Here is a 9,149-nt window from a genome sequence, read left to right as displayed (position 1 = left end):
GCGAGGGCCACAGCCCGGGGCGGGAGCCCGGGCCAGGGCTAGGGCTCACCTTGGCCAATGCCTCCTTCTGCTTGGGGCTCAGATCCCCGACTCTGCCGCTCATCGTGGCTCAACCGCGGGGATGGGGTTTGGGGGCGGGAGGCGGCGGGTGCGGCAGCTGATGGAGCACAGACTCGTCCTCGCCGCCACCCGGAGTAAAGTCCCAGCCTTTTGCCCGGGCCGCGGAGCTGGCAGCCAAGCCCCGCCTCTTAAAGGATCCCGAGGGGCGGGGTAGGGAGCGCTGCACTGGGGCGCGAGAGGCTCTGACATGGGCCGCCTCCGCCCTCCTGAAGTCAGAAACCCAGGCAGGAGGCGAGCAAGTGCGCCCACCGGGACTGAGGCCAGTGGGCATCAGAAGGGCAGGGAGTCTCAGTTTTAGTTCCAAATTTACTCTTAGCTCATAGGGTGAGCTTGGGCGAGACACCTGAGCTCTCTGGGCCTCAGAACAAGGAGGGATTGAAAGGTGCTATCTAATGAGCTCTTCTAACCAGGCTCCCATAGTGCAGGACTGCACAGCATCCTGCACACAGGGATTGTTCTGTTTTTGTTTTTTGTTTTTTTGAAACGGAAACTCGCTCTGTCACCCAGGCTGGAGTGCAGTGGCACAACCTCGGCGCACTGCAACCTCCGCCTTCCGGTTTCAAGCTATTCTCCTGCCTCGGCCTCCCAAGTTGGGATTACAGGTGCACGCCACCATGCCAGGCTAATTTTTGTATTTTTAGTAGAGACGGGGTTTCACCGTGTTGGCCAGGCTGGTCTCGAACTCCTGACCTCAAGTGATCCTCCTGCCTCGGCCTCTCAAAGTGCTGGGATTACAAGTGTGAGCCACCGTGCCCGGCCTACAGGGATTATTAATAAATGTTTCCTGAATGAATGAATGAATGAATGAATGAATGTAAGAAATGCTCCAATAGAGCCACAGATCCCGGTGCTGGCAGAACCCTGGGAGGGAGAGAGAAACAGATCATTCAGGGATCATGCAACTTACCTCATTTAACAGCTTGGGAAACTGAGGCCCAGACAAGGCATGGCTTATCCAAAGTTGTTAGTGGCATGACAGATGTGGAGTGCCCATTGCCTGGCACATGGAAAGTGCTTAGCTGTGCCCTCCCCTTATGGCCTGGAATTAATGCAGAGCTAGGCCCAGGAGTCTGTGGGCATCTCATCTCCCAGAGCCATGCCTCAGCTCCCTCAACACTCAAGTCTCTGGGAGAGAGAAAGCAGAATGTCCCCAGTCTGTCTCCTCACCCAGAGGCAAAGGCACCAGGCCTGTTAAAGACATTTAAGGACTTTGCTCTGCCCTTGGTGTGGCCCCCACCATAGAGGTCTGCTGCAGGGTGCAGAGTGAGGGTTGAGGCCCCCAATGCCCACCTCTGCAGAGTTTTCAGGCAGTTCTGCCCTAGTTAGTCTCACTGGCTTCTGGCCTGGGGCAGGACAGGGCTGCCTTCCTTACTGGATATATGGCTAAGATCTTTATATAAGACCCTTCCAGGGCCAGGCTGTTCTTTCCAGGGTAGAGCCTACTCAAAGGAAACTATTATAGAAGAACACCATCTTGGTCAGGAGCGGTGGCTCATGCCTATAATCCCAGTACTTTGGGAGGCCAAGGCAGGCAGATCACCTGAGGTCAGGAGTTCGAGACTAGCCTGGCCACCATGGTGAAACCCCATCTCTATTAAAAATACAACAATTAGCCAGGTGTGGTGGTGTGCATCTGTAGTCCCAGCTCCTCAGGAGGCTGAGGTGGGAGAATCGCTTGAACCCGGGAGGCAGAGGATGCAGTGAGCCGAGATCATGCCATTGCACTCCAGTCTCGGGCGACAGAGCAAGACTCCCTCTAAAAAAAAAAGAAAAGAAAAGAAACACAGCCTTTTATTTTGGTTCAGCAACTTACAGTTCACAAGGTACCTCAGATCTAGCTTGTCATTTAAGCATGGGACAATTCTGTAAGGTAGGCAGGTCAGGTGACTTATTGAGGAGCCTGAGGGAGAGGTGGTCATAGGTGGACACGTGCAGAGTTGGGACTTAAACCCAAGTTTGTGGTTTCTAGGCCGAATGCTCCCAGGCCAAGGTGTGGACAGGCCTGGGAACTGCCTGCAGAAGTTACCCAGGAAAGTACACGATCACCTTCACCCAACAGGATACAGCCCTCCCCACATCTGAAGTTACCCAAATAAAAGCCTCATAAAGAACCCTTCCCCAGGCCTGTGCCTCCCAGGTTCAACAGCTGCCTCTTTCTTCTTCCTCCATTGAGACTTAACCTACCTCTGGCCCACCGTAAAACAGCTAGTTAATGTGATCATATAAATCCTAAATAGGCCCAGGCTGGGTGGCTCACGCCTGTAATCACAGCACTTTGGGAGGCCGAGGTGGGCGGATCACCTGAGGTCTGGAGTTCAAGACTAGTCTGGCCAACATGGTGAACCCTGTATCTACTAAACATACCAAAAAAAAAAAAAAACAATTAGCCAGGCATGGTGGTGCACACCTGTAGTCCCAGCTACTTGGGAGGCTGAGGCAGGAGAATCGCTTGAACCCAAGAAGTGGAGGCTGCAGTGACCCAAGATTGCACCATTGCATTCCAGCCTAGGCGACAAAGCAAGACTCTGTCTCAAAAAAACAAAACCAAACCAACTAACCGGGCTCAGTGGCTCATACCTGCAATCCCAGAACTTTGGGAGGCCGAGGCAGGTGGATTACCTGAGTTCAGGAGCTTGAGACCAGCCTGGCCAACATGGTGAAATGCCGTCTCTACTAAAAATACAAAAATTAACCGGGCCTGATGGCGGGCACCTGTAATCCCAGCTACTTGGGATGTTGAGGCAGGAGAATTGTTTGAACCCAGGAGGCAGAGGCTGCAGTGAGCCGAGATTGCGCCACTGAAGTCCAGTCTGGGCAACAAGAGTGAAACTCTGTCTCAAAAAACAAAACAAAACAAAAAACCTAAATAAATAATCTGGTGAAGTCCTTGGAGCTGGCTACCGAGAGAGAGTCCCTCCCTCCCATCCCCACTTTTTCTCCATCCCCTAATCCCTGCCCTACAGTTCTTCCTCCCTGCTAGGTATGTTGCACTCCTGCTCAAGAATCTTCAATGGCTCCCTGGTTCCTTCCTGAGTCAACTCAATCCCACTGATCTGCATCTGAAGCCTACCCTCACCCTATCCCAGCGTTCCCTGTGGCACCAAGGGCCACTTGCCCCCTCCACACACTTTATTTCAGTCTGAGAAGTTTCCCACTGTCCTTTAGACACACCTCTGCACTCCTGCTTCTGTGAGAGTTGCTGCTGTGTCCTGTATCCTCCTGCCAGGTCTTCCCCAGCCCTCAAGACTCTGATCAAATACTGTTTCCAGGAGCTTCTCCCTGAGCTATCCTCTGCCAACCAGATGTCCCCTTTCCTGGCCTTGGTGTGGACTATTTTGCATTGTAGTGGCAATTATCAGGGAACAGCGTGGCCCAACAGGAAGAACCAGGCCTCCCAGATCAGGCAGGCTGGAGGGGACAGCCTTTTGTGATGGATGTATCTTGCTGGGGACTTTGGTTAGGGGAACACAGAGTGTGAACAACTGAAAGAGGGCTGGTGGCACGCAGAGATCTAGGAGAAGCGTTGGGGTGGCAGTCCTAGTGCTGACAGAGCCCTGTGCTTCAGATTCTTCTGGGGGGCAGCTCTGGGCACAGAAAGGAGCACTGGACTGGGAGTCTGGTGTGTGAACTGGAGACCGTGTTCTTGCTTAATGTGCTGCCGTGATTATTCCGCAAGGCGCACATTTGGGGGTCTCCTCAGGGCTGCTGGCCCGTGCCTTCTAGACCTTGGTTGTTTCCACACTAAAATGAGGGCACTGGCCTCGAGATCAGAGGCCTCCTGCGTGCCCTGGCCTCAGAATCTGTGGTGCCAGGGGGAAGGGAGTGGCAAAGGGATTGGCTCTGCGATTTGAGAGTTGGAAAGAACAGTCTTTTAAACCCTTCAACAAATATTTGTGGAACACTCTACTTCCACGGGGCCAGGGCAGCACGAACTCTCTGGAAAGCCTTTGTGCCTGCGGGTAGCCATGCAGAAAAGCCCTGGCCCCAGCCTCCTCCCCTCCTCCCAGCCCAGCCCTGTGGGGCTTGCAGCCGCCTCAAGTCACCTGCCTCCTCTGGGTGCCTGTGATCTGGTGAGAGAACTAATCCCATCGCTGTGAAAATTGCAAGTGAAGTAATGGCTGGGGAAGTGGTGGGCACACACAGGTGAGGGATTATTATTACTATTGTGTTGCTTCTGAAGGCACATCAGAGAGTCAGAAACTAAGCCTGTCTGGCTCCTCCCCTGAGCCCCACTTCCTCCTCACTTCCTCAGTCCAGCCTGGCTTTGCAAAGAAACAAAATCCTCTCCCCACCCTACTTCCCACACTTGAACCCCTGATTAAGTCCCTTACCTTCCTGGGTATCACTGTCTAATCCCTAAGCCCTTTCTCACCAGTCTCCAGTTGTCTCCAAGAGCCAAATCCCTTTAGAATGATGTGGCCCAGATAGCTGTGAGCACAGAGGCTGGGGGCAGGGAGCTGGGACCTCAGGACTCCCCCAGAGGGGAGGGGAGGGCTGGAGGGGTGCTGGGGGCCCCTGCCATGGCTTTGGCGCTAGCTGGCAGGGGCCTGGAGACTTCCCTTGGGAAGGATGGGTTCCCATTTCCACCCCAAATAGAGCTAAAATAGAGTCCAGATTCCACAGGCAAGCTTGTTCCCACGCCAGTGACGTCTCAGAGCAGAATGGCATAGGGGTGGGCCCACCAACTCTGGAACCAGACTACCTGGATTTGGGTCCTGGTTCTATAACTTAGCAAAGTTACTTGACCTCTGCCTCAATTTCCCATCTGTAAAGTGGCAGTGATAATCTTACTACCTCATATGATTGGAATGAGATTAAATGAGCTAATTCATGAAAAGAATGTTGAAGAGTACCTGGAACACAGTGAAGCTATTGGTTTTTTTTTATTTTTTATTTTTTGTGGGTTTTTTTTAAGAGATGGGGGGGTCTCACTATGTTGCCTAGGCTGGTCTTGAACTCTTGGCCTCAAGTGATCCTCCCACCTTGGCCTCCCAAAGTGCTGGGATTACAGGTGTGACCCACTGTAGCCAGCTGGTATCAGCTGTTTTGACTTGCACTCTCTGTTCCTTCTCTTGGATATTCTTGCCATTCAGGTGCCAGCCCACACACCGGCTCTTAGAGGGGTCTCCCTTCCCTGGTAATGAGGCTGAAGTGGCCTCTGGCCACCAGCCCCTCTCTGATGCTATTTCATCTCGTTCCTGTGGCACCTACCGTGGCCTGAAATGATCTTGCTTGTGTATGTGATTATGGTTTTCTATCTGTTCTCAAGGGCAGAAACCATTGCTGGTTACGGTCACTGCTCCATGCCCAGTGCCTAGCACCGAGAATACCTTTGATATCCATTTGTGGGCACGACACTCACCCTGTCCCTGAGAGCTGGGCCCAAGGAAGGAGCAGGACCCCTCCACTTTGTAGTCCATGCCACAGTTACTCTGCGGCTACTTTGCATCTGCCCTGTGTGATCTTGAGTGAGTCGTCGACCCTCTGAGCATCTGGGTGAGTGGAGGGAGGTGGCAGATGGAACTAAGCAATCAAGGGACACTTTAAGATCTTTGAAGACAACTTATTTTATGTGCTGGAGCTCATGTCCATAAGGTAAAGGGATCTTAGGGACCTCCATGTTCTAAAAATACCACCACCTCAGGCCTGGCCGTCCCTGTTGCCACTGGGCTGAAGCCCCCACTGATGGTGACACATTCCGGTGAGTTAGGCATTGTCTTCTTCAAGGCCCTTTTTGTACAAAATGAAGCCACTGGGCCCCATGTGGCCACATTCCCCAGGGACCAGCCTGCCACCTGGTGGCAGCTTGATTACCTTGGCCTCTTCCTCATTGGTGGGGCCCAGGTTCATGCTCACTGGAACAGACACATATTTTAGATGTGGATTTGCCTTCCCTGCCCTTCATCCTTCTGCCAGCATCACCATCTGTGTACTCATGGAATGCCTCATCCATTTGTATGGCATTTGCACAGCCTGGTGTATGACCAAATAACTCATTTCACAGCAAAGGAAGAGAAGCAGAGGGCTCAGGTTCACAGAACTCACTGGCCTTATCATACACCCCATTCCTGGTACCAATTTTAAAACATTTCATCCTCATCACCACCCGCTTCCACCGCTGAGCTAACATAATCCATGCCTCACACTTTCATTAATACCTTTATTTCTTCCTAGGTCCCCAGCAACTTTACAGAGCACGGAGAGACAGAGGAATTGGGGCCTTCTCCATGCAGGTCTCTGCCCAGCCCAGGGCCAGGAAACCTCGTATCCCAAGAAACAAGCTACTTGGAATCACAGCACGTCTGATGAAAGGCCCTCCCAAGTCATTTAGTCCAGGCTCCCATTTTATAACTGAGGACGAAGGCCAAGAAAATGGAAGTGGGTCTCCAGGCACGGTGGCTCACGCCTGTAATCCCAGCACTTTTGGGAGGCCGAGGCGGGCGGATCATGAGGTCAGGAGATTGAGACCATCCCATCCCGGCTCACACAGTGAAACCCTGTCTCTACTAAAAATACAAAAAACTAGCCAGGCGTGATGGCGGGCGCCTGTAGTCCCAGCTACTCAGGAGGCTGAGGCAGGAGAATGGTGTGAACCCGGGAGGTAGAGCTTGCAGTGAACCGAGATCACGCCGCTGCACCAGCCTGGGCGACAGAGCGAGACTCCATCTCAAAAAAAAAAAAAAAAAAAAATGGAAGTGGCTTGCCCAGAGGCCCATAGCGAGAGAGTGACAGCCCTGTCCGCTCTAGCTCCCCACCCTCTCTTGGGAGCTTGGATCTGCAGGTTGGGCTACTCCAGAGAGAGCCCACAGGGCTGAGCATCCTGTCGTCCGTCCTTGGGAGCAGGGCAGCCTGCTTGTCTCTTAGCTGGCATCCCTTCCCTCCCTTCTGGGGTCCTCCAGTCCCCTCCTCCTCAGACACTCCACTCCTAGGCAGGGCCTCAAGGTCACTCATCTCCTTGCAGTCAATCTCCCATCCTTGGCTGCCTCACTTCCTGGGTTTACACTGCACCCTGCCCCCCGCAAGCACTGGCTCCAATCTTCACTGTTTCTTTACCCACCCCCTAACCCTCCTCACCCCAAAAGCAGCAGAAGGCCCCTGGCTGGGCTGAGCTACACCCACCCACGTTGCGATGACATCCTCCAGCTCTTGTCCCTTCTGGGATAACCAGGGGTTACGCCATGGAAGAACACACCACAGGGAACTGGTTACCCACCAAGTTTGCAAGGGGGCTCCAGCTCCCACTGATGGAAAGCTAGGATGTGGATATTAGTGGGGAAGCAGAACTGTGTTCTAGGTGGAGGACAAGCGTGAACAAGGACCTGCATCTGGTTGGAGTGTGTATGTTGAGGGGTGACTAGGTCCGTGGGGTGAGGGGTAGGGAGAAAGTGGGGATGGGGCAGGCAGAACATGGAGCCAAAGACCTGGCTGATTACAGGGTGCATCCTTGCAACCCTGTTGTTGGGGCTGACAGATGGGCTGGAACAGTCACAGAATTGGAGAAGCAAGCCTTTCCACAGGCACCACAGGGGTTCCACAGTGCATTTTGTAGCTTATGAAGAGTGATTTCATACATATGAAAGAACATTAGTAGCCGAGTGCGGTGGCTCACGCCTGTAATCCCAGCACTTTGGGAGGCCGAGGCGGGTGGATCACGAGGTCAAGAGATCGAGACCATCCTGGTCAACATGATGAAACCCTGTCTCTATTAAAAATATAAAAATTAGCTGGGTGTGGTGGTGGGCGCCTGTAGTCCCAGCTACTTGGGAGGCTGAGGCAGGAGAATTGCTTGAACCTGTGAGGCGGAGGTTGCATTGAGCCGAGATCATGCCATGGCACTCTAGCCTGGGCAACAGAGCGAGACGCCATCTCAAAAAACAAAAAACAAAAAAAGTTAGTAACGTATCCAAGTAGTGATCCCTTATCCTTGGGCGATACGTTCCAAGATCCTCATGGATGCCCGAAACCTCAGGTAGTGCTGAACACATACTGTGTTTCTTCAGTCTGATAACTCTGAGGCCTATAAGTGACTAACAGGTGGTAACATTTACAGCGTGGGGAAGATTCACATCCAGAGTGGGATGGAGAGGAAGGGCAAGAGATTTCATCACGCCATTCAGAACGGCAGGCAATGTAAAACTTATGAATTGTTTATTTCTGGAATTTTCCATGTAATATTTTTTTGGACCTTGGTTGGCTGAAGGTAACTAAAACCTCTGGTAAGAGGAGACTACTATAGACCGATGGAACAGAACAGAGAATCTAGCTACATGCAGTGGCTAATGCCTATAATCCCAGCACTTTGGGAGGCTGAGGCAGGCAGATCCCTTGAGTCCAGGAGTTCGAGACCAGCCTGGGCAACATGGTGAAACCCTGTCTCTACAAAAAAAAAAAAAAAAAAAAAATTAGCTGGGTATGGTGGCACACCCCTGTGGTCTCAGCTACTTTGGCGGCTGAGGAGGGAGAATCCCTTGACCCTGGGAGGTGGAGGCTGCAATGAGCTGAGATGGCACCATTGCACTCCAGCCTGGACGACAGAGAGAGACCCTGTATCAAAAATAAACAAATACATAAATAATTTTTCGATGCTTAAACTTTTACTTTTCTTATTTATGTCTTTAATCTACATGGAATTAATATTTTGTATATGATGTGTATGTAATAGGGGTCTAATTTCATTTCTTTTCCTAATGGCTAATTGAATTTCTTAGCACAATTTACCAAACAGTCCATGATACTGCCTCCTTCTGTCTCCACAAACACAGTACTTCCTCTGACGTACACCATCTTTAGATGTGTGGGTCAGTTTCTGGCCTATTTCATGTTCCATTTGTCTGTCTTTAGGCTGATATCGGGGGCTGTCTTATATTCCCATCTCACACTTCTTCAGGAGCAACTTGTTCATCCCATATCAGTGTTCATACAGGTGTTCACTGTAAAATTATTTCAATTTTTCTGGAGAAAAAAGAGGTTGTGGCTCATCTGACCCTTGCCCTTGTATCACCATACAATTTTTTTTTTTTTTTTTTTTT

At 51.6% G+C, this 9,149-nt stretch overlaps 1 protein-coding gene across 4 annotated transcripts in view; it reads right to left on the bottom strand.

The window, feature by feature from the left end:
* SEC14L2 (SEC14-like 2 (S. cerevisiae)) overlaps positions 1-362 on the bottom strand; it is a 27,449-nt gene extending 27,087 nt beyond the window's left edge. For 2 of the 4 annotated variants that reach the window (XM_011957698.1, XM_011957697.1), the window contains exon 1: positions 50-362. In XM_011957698.1, the coding sequence (XP_011813088.1) occupies positions 50-103 (54 nt within the window). In that variant the 5' untranslated portion in view covers positions 104-362. The remainder of the gene's footprint in view (positions 1-49) is intronic. The other 2 variants (XM_011957699.1, XM_011957700.1) reach the window with 2 other exon arrangements.
* Between the last annotated feature and the right edge of the window lie 8,787 nt (positions 363-9,149).

The sequence above is a fragment of the Colobus angolensis genome, unplaced genomic scaffold, assembly GCF_000951035.1.
Source record: "Colobus angolensis palliatus isolate OR3802 unplaced genomic scaffold, Cang.pa_1.0 Scaffold448, whole genome shotgun sequence".
Classification (NCBI taxonomy): domain Eukaryota; kingdom Metazoa; phylum Chordata; class Mammalia; order Primates; family Cercopithecidae; genus Colobus; species Colobus angolensis.
This window is presented reverse-complemented; position numbering and strand designations above follow the sequence as displayed.